This window comes from Desmodus rotundus, chromosome 11, assembly GCF_022682495.2.
Source record: "Desmodus rotundus isolate HL8 chromosome 11, HLdesRot8A.1, whole genome shotgun sequence".
Lineage (NCBI taxonomy): Eukaryota > Metazoa > Chordata > Mammalia > Chiroptera > Phyllostomidae > Desmodus > Desmodus rotundus.
This window is the reverse complement of record NC_071397.1, coordinates 60,247,985-60,264,356: the sequence shown is the minus strand read 5'-3', so window position 1 is coordinate 60,264,356 and position 16,372 is coordinate 60,247,985. Positions and strand designations below refer to the sequence as shown.

General features: G+C 41.0%; 1 protein-coding gene and 1 pseudogene across 2 annotated transcripts in view; both read left to right on the top strand.

The window, feature by feature from the left end:
• The window catches only part of PDSS2 (decaprenyl diphosphate synthase subunit 2), a 241,908-nt gene that overhangs the window by 206,989 nt on the left and 18,547 nt on the right, over window positions 1-16,372 (top strand). For both annotated transcript variants that reach the window (XM_024551782.4, XM_045188650.3), the window contains exon 7: window positions 13,230-13,262. In XM_024551782.4, coding sequence (XP_024407550.2) covers window positions 13,230-13,262 — 33 coding nt within the window. The remainder of the gene's footprint in view (window positions 1-13,229; window positions 13,263-16,372) is intronic.
• LOC112297178 (large ribosomal subunit protein eL15-like) lies at window positions 8,143-8,685 on the top strand (annotated as a pseudogene).

The following is a 16,372-nucleotide window of genomic DNA, read 5'->3' as shown; positions in this document are numbered from 1 at the left end:
AAAGTAAAACACCACATTGTACATCCATTACTTACCAAGAGGGACTCTGTCTGACTTTGGTCTGCGGAGACTGGTATATAAACCTTTGGAATTAATCCCTCTGTGAATCCTCTCAGTGCCGGCTTTTACTGCTTTTGTACAGGATATTGTCTTACCGTACTCACTATAGCTGTCTGAAGAAGCCTCCCGTGTCGAGCACTGGAATATTATCTTGTCTATTTCACATGGGTTTTTAAAAGTTATTGGGCTGAAATTGGCAAATAAAATTATATAGGTTTCAGGTATACAATTCTATACTATAATACATCATCTGTATATTGTGTAGAGTGTGTACCACCCAAGGCATTTATCCCCTCTTTATCCTCTTCTAACTCTCCCACCCCACTTCCCCTCTAGTAATCACTGCACTCTTGTCTGTGTCTAGGAGTGTTGTTGTTAGATTCTATTTTGCTCATTAGTTTATTTTGTTCATTAGACCCCACATATAAGTGAGATCATATGGTGTTTGTCTTTCTCTGACTGGCTTATTTCACTTAGCATAGTATCCTTCAGGTTCATCCATGCTGTCACAAAAGGTAAGATTTCCCTCTTTTTTATGGCCAAACAGTATTCCGTGATGTAAAAGTATGACAGCTTGTTTATCCACTCATCTACTGATAAGCACTTGGGCTGATTCAGAATCTTGGCTATTGTAAATAATGCTGCAATGAATATGGGGCATATGTATTCTTTCAAATTAGTGTATCAAGTTCCTGAGATAAATTCCCAGAAGTGGAATTGCTGGGCCATGAGGCAGTACCATGTTTAGTTTTTTACAGTAACTCAATACTGCTTTCCACAGTGGCTGCGCCAATCTGCATTCCCACCAACAGTACACAAGGGTTCCATTTTCTCCATGTCCTCGCCAATTGCTTTTGATTACTGCTTCAATTTCACTTGTTTTTTATTGATTTATTGAATACAGCCATTCTGACATGTGTGAGGTGATATCTCATTGTTATTTTAATTTGCATTTCTCTGATGACTATTGATTTGTGCATCTTTTCAAATGTCTTTTGGCCTTCTATATATCCTCTTTGGAGAAGTGTCTACTCAGCTTCTTTGCTCCTTTTTTAATTGGGTTGTTTGGATTTTTTTGGTGTTGTTTTATAAGTTCTTTATAAATTTTAGATATTAACCCCTTATCAGATGTATCATTGGCGAATATGTTCTCCCATTTAGTGGGTTGCCTTTTCATTTCGTTGATGGTTTCCTTTGCTGTGCAAAAACTATTTAGTTTGATGTAGTCCCATTTGTTTAGCTTTTCTTTTGTTTCACTTGCCTGAGGAGACATATTAGAAAAATATTGCTACAAGAAATGTCCAAAATTTTACTGCCTGTATTTTCTTCTAATGTTTTTTATGGTTTGAGTCTAACATTTAAATCTCTAATTTGTTTTGAGTTTATTCTTGTGTATGGTGAAAGAAGGTAGTTTAATCTCATTCTTTTGCATGTATTTGTCCAATTTTCCCAACACTATGTATCAAATAGACTGTCTTTACACCATTGTATGTTCTTGCCTCCTCTGTCAAATATTAATTGACCATAAAGGCACAGGTTTATTTCTGGACTCTATTTTGTTCCATTGATCTATATGTCTTATTTCATGCCAGTACCATGCTGTTTTTATTAGTATTGCCTTGTAGTGTAGTTTGATATCAGGTGGTGTGATTCCTCCCACTTTGTTTTTTTTTTTTTCTCAAGATTGCTGTGGCTATTTGGAGTCTTTTCTGTTTCCATATAAATTTTTGAAATACTTATTCTAGTTCTGTGAAATATGCCATTGGTATCTTGATAGGAATTGCATTGAATCTATAGATTGCTTTGGGTAGTATGGACATTTTAATGATGTTAAGGCTTCCTATCCATGAACGTGGTATGTGCTTCCATTTGCTTTTATCTTCTTCAGTTTCTTTCTTCACTGTCTTATAATTATCCAAGAGCAGGCCTTTTACATCCATGGTTAAATTTATTCCTGGGTATTTTTTTGATGCAATTGTAAATAGAATTAATTTCTTAATTTCCCTTTCTGATAGTTCACTATTGGTATATATAAATGCAACTTTTCTGGATATTAATTTTGTATCCTGCTACTTCACTGAATTCATTTAACAATTCTAGTAGGTTTTTGGTGGAATCTTTAGGGTTGTCTATATGTAGTATCATGTCATCTGCAAATAATGACAGTTTTACTTCTTCCTTTCCAATTCGTTGTCTGATTGTTGTGGCTACGACTTCCAGTACTATGTTGAACTAGAGTGATAAAAGCAGACATCTCTTTTTTGTTCTCAGTCTTAAGGGAAACGCTTTTAGTTTTTTCCCATTGAGTATGATGTTGGCTATGGGTTTGTCATATATGGCCTTATATTGAGGTATGTTCCCTCTATCCCAACTTTGCTGAGAGTTTTTATGATGAATGGGTGCTGGATTTTATCAAATGCTTTTTCTGCATCTGTTGATATGATCATATGATTTTTATCCTTCATTTTGTTTATGTGGTGTATTGCATGTATTGATTTCTGGATTGTACCAAAGTTGTATCTGCAGCATGAAACCCAGTTTATCATGGATTTTTTTAGTATTATGGAATATATTTTTAATATATTCCTGGATCCAGTTTTCTAATATTTTGTTCAGGACTTTAGCATCTATGTTCTTCAGGGATATTGGCCTATAACTTTATTTCTTTGCAGTGTCTTTATCTGGTTTTAGAATTAGGATAATGCTGGCCTCATAAAATGAGCTTGGGCATCTTTTCTCCTCTTAATTTTTCAGAATAGTTTGATAAGAATAGGTGTTAATTAGTCTTTGAGTGTTTGGTGAAATTCACCTGTCAGTCCATTCAGTCCAGGACTTTTGTTTATTCCGAGTTTTTTGATTACTGCTTCAATTTCACAAGTTGTAATCTGTCTATTCATATTCTCTGATTCTCCTAATTCAGTTTTGGGAGATTGTATGTTTCTAGGAATTTTTTCATTTTGTCCGGATTGTCCAATTTGCTGGCATATAGTTGGTCATACTATTTTCTTACAATCCTTTATATATCTTTGGGGTTTTTTAATTTTATTTATTTGGGGCCTGTCTCCTTTTTTCTTGATGAGTCTGTTTAAAGCTTTGTCAGTCTTGTTTAGCTTTTTTAAAAACCAACTCTTGCTTACATTAACCTTTTGTACTGTTTTTCTAGACTACTTTGTTTATTTCTGCTCTGATCTTTATTATTTTTTCTTCTACTCACTTTGAGCTTTCTTAGTTATTCTTTTCCTCATTCCCTTAGGTGTAAAGTTAGATTGTTTATTTGAAATTTTTCTTGTTTTTTGATGCAGGCCTGTAATGCTATGAATTTTCCTCTTAGGACTGCTTTTGCTATGTCCCATAGATTTGGGGTTATGGTTTTCTCATTTTTATTTGTTTCAAGGTATCTTTTGATTTCTTCCTTGATCTCATTTTTTGATCACAATGAGTGGCTCATTTTTGACCCACTCATTGTTTAGTAACATGTTATTTAGCCTCCATGATCATGTGGGTTGCTTTTTTCTTCATTTTTTTCTTGTGATTGATTTTTAGTTTTATACCATTACGATCAGAAAAGATTGAGCCCTGGCTGGTGTAGCTCAGCAAATTGAGTACTGGCCTATGAAGTGAAAGGCTGCCAGTTTGATTCCCAGTCAGGGCACATGCTTGGGTTGCAGGCCAGGTCCCCTGCTGGGCATGTGTGAGAGGCAACCAATTAACTGTGAAGGGCAACCAATTGATTCGATGTTTTTCTCCTTCTCTTTCTCCCTCCCTTCCCTTCTCTCTAAAAATAAATAAATCTTTATTAAAAAAGAAAAGATTGAGACTTGTTTTGTGTCATAATATGTGGTCTATCCTAGAAAATGTTCCATGAGCACTTGAAAAGAATGTTTCTTGTACCTTGTGTCTTCTTCAATAAATATCTCTATTTTTCATATTACATGGCTGGATACCTTCTGGACAGACCTTGTATATTCTGCTGCTTTGAGGTGAAATGCTCTGAAGATATTGATTAAGTCCTTCTGATCTAGTGTGTCATTTAAGACTGCTGTTTCCTTGTAGATTTTGTGTGTGTGTGTGTATGGGAGATCTATCCATTGATGTCAGTGGGGTATTAAAGTCTTCTACTATGACTGTATTGCTGTCAATCTCTCCCTTGATGTCCATCAGGATTTTATTTATATGTTTAGGTGCTTCTATTTAGGGTTCATAACTGTTTATAATGGTTATATCCTCTTGTTGTATTGCTCCCTTTATCACTATGTAGTGTCCTTCTTTGTCTCTTACTATACTCTTTGTCAGATATAAGTATTACTACCCTAGCTTGTTTTTTTCCATTTGCGTAACATATCTTTTTCCATCTTTTTGCTTTTAGTTTATGTGTATCTTTCATTCTCAGGTGAGTCTCTTGTAGAGAGCATATATGTGTGTCTTATTTTCTTATCCATTCAGATACCCTATGTCTTTTGATTGGAGGATTTAAGCCATTTACATTTAAAGTGATTATTGATAGATATGTATTTATTGCCATTTTATTCTTTTAACTAGGTTCCTCTGTTACTTTTTTCTTCTTCTTCGTAAAGCAGGCCCTTTAACATTTTTTACAATACTGGTTGGTAGTAACAAACTCCTTTATCTTTTTCTTGTCGAGGAAGCTATTTATTTCTCCTTCAGTTTTAAGTGATAGCCTTGCTGGATAAAGCTGTCATGGTTGTAGGTTCTTGCTTTTCATCACTTTGAATATTTCATGCCAATCCCTTGTGGCCTGAAGTGTTTCTGTTGAGAAATTAACTGACAGTCTTACGGTAGCTTCCTTGTAGGACTGTTGTTCTCCTGCTGCTTTAATATTGTCTTGTTTTTAACCTTTCCAATTTTATTTATGATGTGTCTTAGTGTGGGCCTCTTTGTGTTCATCTTGTTGGAGTCTCTCTGTGCTTTCTGGATTTGTGTGTTTATTTCCTTCACCAAGTTAGGAAAGTTTCCAGTCATTATTTCTTCTATCAGGTGCTCAATCCCTTGCTCTCTCTCTTCTCCTTCTGGTACCCCTATGATGCAGATGGTGTTACACTTTATGTTGTCCCAAAGGTCCCTTAAACTATCCTCATTTTTTTAAACTCTTTTTCTTGTTGCTACTCTGATTGGGTGTTTTCTACTACTTTGTCTTCCAAGTCACTGATTCATTCCTCTGCTTCATCTAACCCACTGTTTTTTTTTTTCTAGTGTATTCTTCATTTCAGATCATGTATTTTTCATTTCTGACTGGTTTGTTTTTATATTTTTTGTCCTTTTTCATGTTGTTGTACTCACTAAGTTTCTTGAGCATCTTTATAACCATTTTTTAAACAGATAAATTGCTTGCCTTCATTTCATTTAGCTCTTTTTCTGGATGTTTTTTCACTTGGGGCATGTTTCTTCATTTCCCATTTGGGCTGCCCCTTTGTGTTTGTTTCTGTGTATCAGGTAGTTCTGCTATGACTCTCAGTCTTGCTGGGTGGCCTTGTGTAGTTGGTGTCTTATGGGACCCAGTGGTGCAGTCCTTTTGGTCACCTGAACTGGGTGCTCGAGAAATGTATTTTGTGTGGGTTATGTGGACCTTCCTGTTGTAATTGAGTCTTGATTACTATTACTCTGTTTGTACATGGGGTTGACCCTCAGGCTGGCCGACTGTGAGAATCAGCCTCGACCACAGTGTACAAGCAGCTGTGCAGGTGATGACTACACGAAGTGGAATTCACTGCAGCAGGGTCTGGTGCCTGTTGAGGTCTCCCTTTGAACATGCTGCTTGTAAAGCTAATTGGATCCCACTCTAATATCTGAAGCTGACCACTGGGTGTGTTGATTCTGGGGTCTTTTAGGAGGGACTCCAATACAGGCCAATGTCAGGTACTGCCTGTGACTGGCCTTTGTCAACCTCTTTGGAGCTACAAAGCAACCCACAGTTTGTGGCTGCCTCTGCTGGGCCTGGGTGTGTGTGGAAAGAATCAAGCTATGCACCTAGGCTGGCTTTTATCAGTACCAGGGTCAGAGGCACGTCAGCTAATGTCCCAAGGTCCCCTGAGATCTGCCTCCACCTGCCTCTGCTTGCTAACTGCCCATTAGGCTCAGTAATTAAAAGTGCCTCTAGTGGTCATTCAGTTGCATGAGGTGGGGTCTCAGTGAGTCACCAGGTATGGGCGAGTAGTGTTCACCAGATTGACACTGGTTCAAACTTGGTGCCAGTGCTGGGTCTGGGGCCACTCAGCAAATGTCCCATGGTATACCCAGTCTAGCTGTCACCTGCTGAGGGTTTGTACACCTCTGTGATGGGGTGAGATCTCAGGAAGTCATCAGGGTAAGGCTAGCAGTGTTTATCAGACCCAAACAGACTAAGATTTGGCCATGTGAAGGAAAGGATCTGCACTGGCCAGACCTGTAGGGGAAATGGCCCCTGTCCTAGAGCGACACAATTTAGTCTGTCACAGGTTCTCCCAGGAGCCTGATCTCAGCAGGACAGGCCACTGGGAGTCAGAAGGATGGGGCTAGTGGATCTCCTGTGAAGGGGAGGTGCTGGTCATGCTTAGGGGAATGTGGGGGGATGGCCCCCATTCCAAAGCCACACAACTCAGTCACTGACACCCCCTGACTCTACCCAGACCTCTACACCCTGGCCCAGGCAGCTGTCTCCTCAGCAGGCACAAGTTCCACTGTGTAGGGTGGCAGGGAGTCTAGAAGGTAGGGTTGTTTCTTTCCCCGAGCCTGAAGCCAAATGGAGGGGAGTGCCCCACCCAAGAAAGATGGCGTCTGCGGTGTGGGAGACGGACTCAGCACAGGGGTCCCTTCAGCTCTCTCTCCAGAGCCACAAACCCCAGGCTGTCCTCACTCAACTCTATTCCCCTCTGCCCTCCTTTTGCTGGAGCCCAGGGTCAGTGGCTGTGAACAAATTTTTGTGCATTGGCTTTCTAAGGGACACCTATGTCTCTGGCAGACTCCTATCTCTCCCTGGCAGACAAAATCTCTTATTTCCACAGCCAGATATTATGTGGGCACCTCTCCCTGGCTCTGTTCTCTGGGCTGGGGAGCCCAGCTTGGGCTTGAGGCCCCACACTTCTCAGGGAGAACCTTTGCAGCTGAGATATCCCTCCAGAATCTCAGCTACCCCCTTTCACTGTGTGGCTTCTTCTGTAAATCCTTGCTTATAAGACTTCTCTTCAGGTATCCTTCAGTTTGTTATTCAGGTTGATTGCTCCACATTTTAGTTTTACTTCCAGTTTGGTCCTGGGAGGAAGTGAATGTAGTTTCCACCTCCTCTGCCACCGTCTTGGACCTACCCCCCTTCACGATGGAAAAATGAAACAAGGTTCAAACCACCATTCTCTGTGAAATGCTAAAGACTAGAGAAATTACTCTCTTTTCTTAGGGCCTGGATTGACAAAAAGCATACCTACAGGAGGGGAAAAGATGAGTAAATCCCTTTTAAAGACCTCACTAATGAAGCCCTTGGGGAATTGCTTTGTGTGGCTGAATTTACAGTGGCTTCTGGAAATGAACAGTGTGGCAGGAAGAGGTTTAGGATGGCTGGCTGTTGAAATACAGTCTGCATTTATTTTATATCAGCCTATTTTGGGCCCCAGTGAGAAAGTTATTTTAATAAAATCTTGCTCTGCTAGAAATACACATGATAAATGGCAGGTGTCAGAAAAAGGGGGAAGTTACAGCACTCCATTTTCCTTGAGACCTAAGGAGTTTAGAAAGTTCTCTTTTAACCTTTGAAGTAAACACTGATGCATACAGAAGCACAAGTCAAAAAGGACATTAGACATGGGCTAGACCGGTGGTCTTCAAATTACTCAGAATCTCACTGCCAGAGTACAGAGGATCTGCACTTTTACCAAGCTGCCCAAGTGGTTCTGGTTCAGCCAGCCCAGCGTTTGTGAGAGCCCAGCGTTTGGGAACATCTGGTCCGCTCTGGTCCAGTAATCTTATCTTACAGATAAGAAAATAGAGGCCCACATAAAAGTTTTTAAATTATTCAAGGTATTGGAAGAACCCAAAAGGGATTGTGAGAGAAAGGCTCTTCCTCTCTGTCTGGCCGAAGTCATCAGGTAAGCCAAGATGGGTACTTACAAGTACATCCAGGAGTTGCGGAGGAAGAAGCAGTCCGATGTGATGTGCTTCCTTCTCAGTGCGCAGGCTGGGATACCAGGCCAAGCAAGGTTATATCATATATCGGATTCGTGTGCACCATGGTGGCCGCAGACACCCTGTTCCTAAGGGTGTGAACTGTGGCAAGCCTGCCCATCATGGCGTTAACCAGCTGAAGTTTGTCCGAAGCCTTCAGTCTGTTGCTGAGGGGAGAGCTGGGCACCACTGTGGGGCTCCGAGAGTCCTGAATTGTTACTGGGTTGGTGAAGATTCCACATTCAAATTCTTTGAGGTTATCCTCATTGATCCATTCCGTAAAGCTATTGGAAGTAATCCTGACCCCCAGTGGATCACCAAACCAGTCCACAAGCACAGGGAGACGTGAGGGCTGACATCTGCAGCTACAAGAGCTGTGGCCTTGGAAAGGGCCACAGGTTCCACCACACTGTTGGTGGTTCTCACCGTGCCGCTCGGAGAAGGCGCAATACTCTCCAGCTCCACTGTTACTGCTAACATAAGTAATGTTTGTAAAATTCTTACCTAGTAAACAATTTAGGGTGGTCAGAGTAAATTAATAAATAAATAAATTATTTAAGGCATTAACCTATTATGGACTAGAAACCATATTTTCTGTCTCCTAGTTCATCCATCCTCCCAGGAGGTCACAGGTAAGATCTTAGGCCACTTGCCTTCCTGTGTAGACAAGACCTACTGAGCACCAGAGGCTTTGAGGTGCATCTTGAAATCTTCTCAGGTCTCCTGAGACCACTCTGGGCTCTCTTCACTCTAACATACTCCTTCAAGGTTGAGGCGCTTAATTACACTACACCACTGCCTCTGTGAGAAGGCTGCTGGAGCATTCTTCTGTGTTCTACCCTTTTGTTGTTTGATTTCCATGGGTTCTTTGACTTTATTTTATATAGATTCCCTTCCTTAGTCTACTTGTAGATAGAAGCTGGGTAATGAAGTGGAAATACGGTATTGTTCAATATAGGTAAAAATTATCTGTACGGCATCATCTAACGGCTCCACAGTTGCTACAAACTGGCTCTGAACCTAAACACTCAGCTTTCCTAGGACTAGGAGTGAATCCAGTGAATTTTGCTTTGTAAGTTTCCTGACTAGACAGTACTCAATAACCAAGACATACAAAGAAAAAGCATCCATCCATCTATTCCTTCATTCACCAAATGTTATTGACCATCTACTATATATTAGCCCTGATCTAGACGTGGAATGTAGTTGTGAGCAGGAGGGGTTTTCCCGACTCTCTTGGAGCCTTCGTTCTAAAGGGAGATTGTATGTGAAGCTTACGTAAAACAAGACTGCGACCCGCTAGAGCACAGGTGGCAGACACAAGGCCCACGGGCTGAATCCAGCCCTCCACCTTGTTTTATCCAGCCCGGCACTTCATTTCTACCTGGCAGCAACACCGAGCTCTTGCTTAACTGTGAAGGAATAGTTACATTTATACAGTCCTAAGATTACATTTGGCCCTTTGAAGGCAACCACCACGAGGGTGATGTGGCCCCCAGTGAAAATGATTTTGACACCCCTGCTCTAGAGTATAAGCTCCAGGAGGAGAGAGATGTTTATCTGTTCCGTTTGTGGCTGTGTCTCTAGTGCCTAAACCAAATAACTGCACCATGAGTAATTATTTGGTAAATGGGCATCCACCAGGTGAAACGGAGACTATGGCTCCTTCCAGAATAGCTGTTTTACAGAAAGAAATGGAAGAGGTAATGTTTAATGAGAAATACTCTGATGTAGGGGAGTAAATCATCGTTTGTATCTGTTTCTAATTTGCTATATTTTTATTCTAAAAACTTTTTGTGAAAAAAAATTTTATATGAGAATATGTACTTCAGGTATGTATATGACACATACAGACTTTAACCCACATAGCAGCTGGAAATATACAACATCCTGTCCAGAAAAACTCCAGCCATTGTTAATATAACAAGAGCGGCTTGTCCGACATTGATGTAACCTGGCAGCCAAGAAAAGGGGACTGGAATGTGTGTGAGAGAACAACGACAACTTCACTGTACTGGTCAGTGGGGGTGGTAGATGCCAATGAGTGAGCATGTGTACTGTGTGGCCGTCACATTCAAAATGACTGAGTGAGTAGAGCAACAGTGAATCTGCATCAAATTCTATGTTAGGCTTGGACATTCCTACATGGAAACTATTGGGATGATTCAGAAGTCCTCAGCTATAGACAGCTGGTGATTGGCAGCTTCATTCATCACAACAACACACCTGCTCATGCATCACATTTCATGTAGTTTCTTGGAGAAACATCAAATCACCCAGGTGACTCAGTCCCCACCACAGCCCACATTTGGCACCCTGCAACTGCTGACTTTTCCCAAAACTAAAATCACCTTTGAAAGGAAAGAGATTTAAGACTGTCAATGAGATTCAGGAAAACACGATGGGGCAGCTAATGGCAATTGGGAGAACTGTGTGAGGTCCCAAGGTGCCTACTTTGAAAGGGACTGAGACATCATTGTCCTATATACACAGTGTTTCTTGTACCTTGTGTCTTTTTCAATAAATGTCTCTATTTTTCATAGAACATGACTGGATACTTTATGGACAGGCTTTTTATATATCTATGGATAGACTTTTTATTTATATATATAATATATATATTTATATATATAATATATATATTATATATAATATATATTTTAATATATATTATATATTTTACATATATATAATATATATCTAAATAATCCCTCTCCCCCACTGTAACTTTTGCAGGAGTGGTCCAGAGCCTTAATCCTGTAAATATTCCATGGCTTGTGACCAAATATATATATATTGCGACCAAAAATATATATATATTTTTTTGTCACAATACACACAATGTACACAAAAATATATTTTTTTTGTCACAAATACACACAATGTACACACACAATACACAATCCATTATACACAAGCCATGGATTATTTACAGGATTCAGGCTCCCTACCACTCCTGCAAAAGTTACAGTGGGGGAGCAGGATTATCAGTATAGACAAAACTACTTTGTTTTGGGAAAAGACGTTCATAAACAGACCAGCAAGTAAATAATAAATATCTGAGCAGAGAGAAGAAGAGTCTTGGTTTTAAAAGTTCTGCAAGAACTGACTCAAATTCTTCTTGGTATAATATATCTCAGGACTAAGTTCAAACTCTTTCTAGTTTACTGAGAATCCTAGGTCCCCCCCCAAAATCTTCAAATAGATTCAAAACCCCAAATTCTTTTTTATAGTACATTGTTTGCAGAAGCCTTTAGTTTCATTGAAAATGTTCAAATCACAATTTTAAAGTGGTTTGTGATGGTATCATTATTTAATACATGAACAGTGTCTTATTATAACACTTATGAAAATAACAATCCAGGCATATTTGGATAAATTTTTAAAAGATTGTAAGGAAGCCATAAGAGTCAGGACCAAGGTTGTTAACGTCTCCGTTTCTCTCATGAAAGTGATCTGCCCATGTTTATTGCCTGTATAGGGTCATTTTGGGCTCGAGAACGAATTGTCTCAAGACCTAACTCACACATAAGTTGAAGGGTTCCTGTTCCGTGCAGAGGTGGCAGGAGAAGTTTTATTCCAGTCTACAGAAAAAGGAGCTCACCTACCAGCAAAGATGAACACATCAGTTGCCTCTATCATATTAAAAGTAGATATATAACACTTTTGAGTATATATGTTGATTTTAAATTGTTTTTTAATAATTAAAAATATTCTTAAAATAAAATGTGGCCTCATCCGGGGTGTCTCCTTCATCTTCACCTTTTCTTTCCATCCTCATTCCTGGTGCATGCGGGGAGCAGATGGAGGGGTCTTCTGGACATAATACAACATAATAAAAATTATCCCAAGCAAAGTCAAAAATGGGCCCCACAGATCACCAGTTGTGCAGGAGGAAGTGCATCGTTGCGGTAGCACCATCTGATAGTCACGTGTTAGCCCCGCGTCCGATTTGTAGGGTTGCCGAGTGGGGCAGCCCGGCGTGTTGTGCCTCCTGAATTGATGCGATGGGAAGATCACCACATTCCATATAAAGTGTCCTTGCAAAAAATGCTTACGCTACACCTAAGCAAGCTTCTTCAGACTCAGCTTTCAGTTTGCAGGCAAAGTAGGGATGAGTTAAATGGCACAATGAAGAAGTAATGTGACAAATCCCAAAAGAGAGACATTTTATAAGATAGCTGCCCTGGTCTCTTGAAAAAGTCAGTGACTTTTATGAAAAAAGTTAATGGTTTTCATTTTTATTTCATGAAAAATAGGGAGGGGCTACTCTAGACTTAACTGAGACATAAAAACCAAATGCAGTATGTGAACCTTGATTAATTCTGGTTTGGGGGAAAATAAACTGTATTAGATATTCCAGGGACAATGGAGAAATTTGCATATGGTATGTTAGATGATATGGCATTATTGTTAGGTTCTTTAATTTGATAGTGGTCATGTGGTTATGTATGAGATGTTCTGTGCCAGCGATTTTCAAGCTTTTTCATTTCATGGCACACATAAACTTCTAAAATTCTGTGGCACACCAAAAAATACATATGTTGCTGATCTGACAAAAAAATAGGCATAGTTTTGATACATTCACGCCACGCAGCTATTGTTGTGTTGGCTGTTGTCATTTTTGTACTTCGACAATCTAAGGGAAAAGAGGTCAGTGCCCCTGACTAAATAGTCAGGTACTGCACGTGTTAAAAATTCTCATGGCGCACCGGTTGAAAATCGCTGTTCTGTGCTTACAGGGCAAGCGCGGAAGCACAGAGGGATGATGTCACGTGTCTGCTGCTGCGTGTGCTTTTGTGCTGTTCTTTCAGCTTTTCAGTGTGTTTGGATATTTTATATACACACTACATGCTGAAGTAAATACATATATACTGTCTATCTCTGTAGCTCATTATAGAAATATGTAGAGATATATAAGAAGGAGGAAGTTGCCTTTTATTCTTTAAGAAGAAAAGTTATGAGAGCACGAAATAATTTTTAAAGAACTAATGAATTTATTTTTTCTTTTTCTATTTTAGGCTCGAGAGAAAGGGAGATTAAACTATTCTAAGGTAAGTACATTTTATTTATACTACGCAGTTTTCTACATTTCAATTTGGTGTTTGGTTTTTGTTTACATTTGAAAAGTGAAAAGAATAATCACATTCAAAGCTGAGGGACATTTCCCATTAAGGAACAGGCATTCGCGGGTAAGGTAAGATTCATTCAACGGTAAGTTTATTCATTGAGTGCCTGCTTCATCTCAGACACCACGTTCAGTGTTGGGAATACAGTGGTGAACTGATCCAGTCTTTCCTTTCAGGACACTTACAGTCTTGTGGGGACACAGATAACTAAGAAAAACTAAATGGATACATAATAGAATGCCAGAAGGGATAAGTGCTACAAGGAAAAATATTAAGCAGGGTAAGATCACGAAGCATTGCTGGAAAGAGCTTTGGCCAGTGGGTGGAAGAGAGCTTTTAGTGCCATGAGATCATACCTGGGCAACACCACACAGGGTGGACTCTGGCTCCTAAAGGCGGTGTTTCTCACATCGCCTGTGGAGGTTTGGAAACACACGCCTAGTCAGCACTACATCACACCATCGCTCACCAAGGTGAAAATGCCCTGGTGGGAAGAGCAGCGAGGGGTAGGATGGAAGGGTTTGAAAAAAGGTGCCACCGATAATTTGACACACAGCCTTGGTTAAAAACTGCCTGAGGAGTTCAGATTTCAGTTTACCAGTGAAGCCTAGGAACACCCTTGGGTCACATTCCCCTTGGAGACAAATGGAACATTTTAGCAGGTGTGTGGGATGTGTATAGCTACTTGGCTAAAGGAACATGTTAACCATCTGGTTTATGCAACAGCAGGAATATCCAGGGTGTGAGCACACCTGCACTCCAAAGACGGGGAGGAAGAAATACGACCTGTAAGGGCTCTGCTGGCAGGGGGACAGCTGAAACCCACAGTGCTCTCTCGCAGGGCTGACCCAGAACCCTGTGCTCTCCCGGCAGCAACCTGCCTTTACTGTAACTCCTTTCCCTGTGTGACATGCAGTCCCTCCTTTTCTCTGTTTCACAAACTTGTGCCTCCTTCAAGAAAAATTAGGTAATCAGAGCACCTCCAGACTGAGGACTTCCCTGTGTGTCACTTTGTCTGAGGTGTCTGCTTGAGTCTTATCATATGCGCACGTGGCTTGTGGACATACCCTCTTGGGTCTCCCACAGGCACAGGAGCTCAATGCATCTTGAACAGAACTCAGCATCTTCCCCGACATCTCTGGTCTTTTTTGTTTTTTAATGGGTTTATTTCTTAGAGCAGCTTTAGGTTCAGAGCAAAATTGAATGAAAAGTACAGAGTTCCCACTAGAACACGCACACGCGCAGCTTCCCCCACATCAGTGTTCTGCACCAGAGGGTTGCGTCCGTTATGACCCGTGAGCACGCCGACACATCAGTATCGTCCAAAGTCCGTGGTGTACCTGAGGGTCCACTTTTAGTGTTGTCTCTGGTCCTTGTAACTTGTTCTCTCTCCTGTCATCCCCCCGTCAACCGTGTGAGAAACTTGGAAGTCACCCTTGAGTGCCCCTGCTCCCTCACCTCTATGTTCCATGACCAAGTCCTGCCAGTTTTATATGCTAAATTTTCTTGAATCCAACCCCTCCTCTTAATCTTTCCTCCATTGCTCAGTGTAAGTCTTTTCGTCTGAACCACTGGAAAACCGACTCCCCACCTCCCCTTTGTCCCCATAAATCCATTACCACTCAGAATGTCCAAACCACAAATCTGACAGGTTCACACTCCAGCTTTACACCCTTCATTAGCTCCATGTTGTCTATAAAGCAATTTCAAAGCTTGCTAGAATGGCACATAAAGCACTCTGATCTCCCCCCCGAGAGGGCCTCTCCAGCTTCTTCCCCTTCTACCCTGTGCTGCAGCAGCACCAACTTACATAAAACATGCTGTTTCTGCTCTTCGTGCCTGGACTCACCCTGACCCCTCTGCTTGGAGTGTTCCTCCCCTTTTTCTGGCTCCTCCTGCTCCTCCTGTAAAGCTTAATTTAGCATCATATCCTATAGGAAGTCCTCCCTGGTTCCGCAGGCAGGATTGGGTGCTTTCCTCCATTCTTGAATACACTGTGGATCTCTCAGCCACTGCACTTACTCTGTGTTCTAATGATCCCTGTATGAGACAGGTCATAGACTTGAGCTCTTTGAGGGCAGGGACAGTGTCTTGTCTTTGTATCCTTGGTACCTAACACAGTGTGTGGCACTTGGTAAATGGTGTGTGAGTGAGTCCCTGAGTAAGAAAATAGATGACACATGACTTTAGTTCCAGGAGAAAACCTGGTACAGGGTTTCTGATCTCAATCAGAGAGGAAAGGAAAGCTTTTAACACATGTTGCAGGCATCAACCAGATTAAGAAGGTTGCTGGGGAAGGTTACAATAAACTAGTTTGGAGATAAGGGCTGGGATTTTACTGTCCTGTAAAAGAAAGCTAATTTATGAGCAAAAAGTGAAGCAAAGACATCACAATTTGACAATTGAGTGACTATTGATCATTGATGCTTATTTATGACTCAGAGAAGTGCTTTAGGGTTTCTTATTGCAGAAGCACATGACAACTGGAAGAGTTTGAAGAAAAGAAAAAAAATAGGGTGCCCAGATGAAACACCCCCAGACCAAGCTCTCCCATAAACTCACTGCAAAATCTAGTATCAATCACTTAACCTCTTTGGTCTTCTCTCAGGTTTTGTATAAAGTGAGCAATTTAGAATAGTGCTGCTTTACTTTTAGGCCCGTTCCAAATTTGAGAGGAGACATTCTTTGGGGGGATGGGGACATTCTTATCTTGTATGTACTGCTGAGATCCCACTTCATTCCATTACCCACTTCACCCACCCAAGCACTGTGTGTTCGAGGCCTCCCACGGCGAGGCCTGTGCTGGCACTGATCCCCAGCACAAAGAGGGCTGCCCGGGCCCTGCCGTCACAGGCTTCCTTGACTCAGACTTCCCTGTCTCGAGTAGCCACTCCCTGTTTGCTCTATTTGTTTTCTTCTTAACATTTATCATTTTTGTTTAGTTGCTTGTTTCTTTCTTCTACTAGACGGTGAGCGCCCTGAAGGCCAGGCACTGGGCGGGTTTTTGTTCGTGGTTGTAGCACCTGTACCCAGCA